The sequence below is a fragment of the Pygoscelis adeliae genome, unplaced genomic scaffold, assembly GCF_000699105.1.
Source record: "Pygoscelis adeliae isolate BGI_AS28 unplaced genomic scaffold, ASM69910v1 Scaffold63, whole genome shotgun sequence".
Taxonomy (NCBI): Eukaryota; Metazoa; Chordata; class Aves; order Sphenisciformes; family Spheniscidae; genus Pygoscelis; species Pygoscelis adeliae.
The window spans coordinates 758,455-759,505 of NW_008824414.1; the positions used below are offsets into that span (position 1 = coordinate 758,455).

Genomic DNA, 1,051 nt, shown 5'->3' on the forward strand with positions numbered 1-1,051 from the left:
CCGCCCCCCCTTTTGCCCGGGGGATTTCCACAGGGGATGGGAGGGGCCCCAGCCGGCTCCAGCCACTAGCCCTGTGGCCCAGCTCAGCCACTCACCCGCCTGCAGCGGCTGGACCTCCTCCACCTCATCAGGCTGCCATGCTGGGGCAGCCCCAGCGCCTTTCTCCTCCTCCCCCCCGAGCCAGGCCAGCCTGGGCACGCTGGGGGCTCTCTCCGCCATCCCGCTGAGGCCTGGCCTCGAGGGCTCCTGTCGCAAGGATGGGAGATGCCTCGGAAAAGCGCCACGGACGTGGGTCAGCAAGGAACGAGGTGGCTGCGCAGGGGCTCCTCGCAGCCCCACTCCGTCCCGTCCTGTCCCGTCCCGTCCTCCGGGCACTGTGGGATGGCCGCGTCACCGCCAGCGCCCATATCACGGCGGGTCACAAAGGGCCCTGTGACACACTGCCACGTGCCCGTGGCCTGGGGCCTCCCCCAGCCCGTCAAACCTGCCCCGCAGCAGCACAGCACTGCAGGAGCTCCATAGGTGCCAGCTACTTTAGGCACCTTGGACGCCTCAACAATCCAGCCAGCAACACACGGGCAGGAAACACATGGCGGTTCATGGCTGGAATGGATCCGTGGACATTTCCAAGGACAAGTTTTTCAGGGATCCCCACAGCTGCTCTGGGCCCTGCCCATGGGCTTTGTCGGAAGCATTAAGGGGTCAGCAGGAGAACCAAAGGGCAAAGGGGTTCCTGGCCGCTTCTCCATCGGGCACGGATGGTCACTCTCTCCTGAGGGTCCCGGTTGCTTCAGGGCCTGGGTTTTCCACTGTTTTGTTTCCACAAAGGAAAGACACGCAGAAGGCAGCACCTTCTCTGCAGTCCCGTGCTCAGAGACCGTCACCCTCCACATGGTCACGCCAGCTCTGCGGCCCCAGAGCTCTGTGTCAGCAGGGTCTCCCACAGTGCCATGGCCTGGGCAACCCCGGGAGCCCGGGCTGGCTGCCAGCCTTGCCCCTGCCCACTGCCCCTCGCCGGCCGCACCCAGCGGACGTGCCCCTGGGGGGCCCC

General features: G+C 66.6%; 1 protein-coding gene across 1 annotated transcript in view; it reads right to left on the reverse strand.

Annotated features, from left to right (window-relative positions):
- The window catches only part of COL18A1 (collagen, type XVIII, alpha 1), a 79,522-nt gene extending 79,303 nt beyond the window's left edge, over positions 1 to 219 (reverse strand). Inside the window, exon 1 of the mRNA XM_009320836.1 lies at positions 96 to 219. Within this exon, the coding sequence (XP_009319111.1) occupies positions 96 to 219 (124 nt within the window). The remainder of the gene's footprint in view (positions 1 to 95) is intronic.
- Between the last annotated feature and the right edge of the window lie 832 nt (positions 220 to 1,051).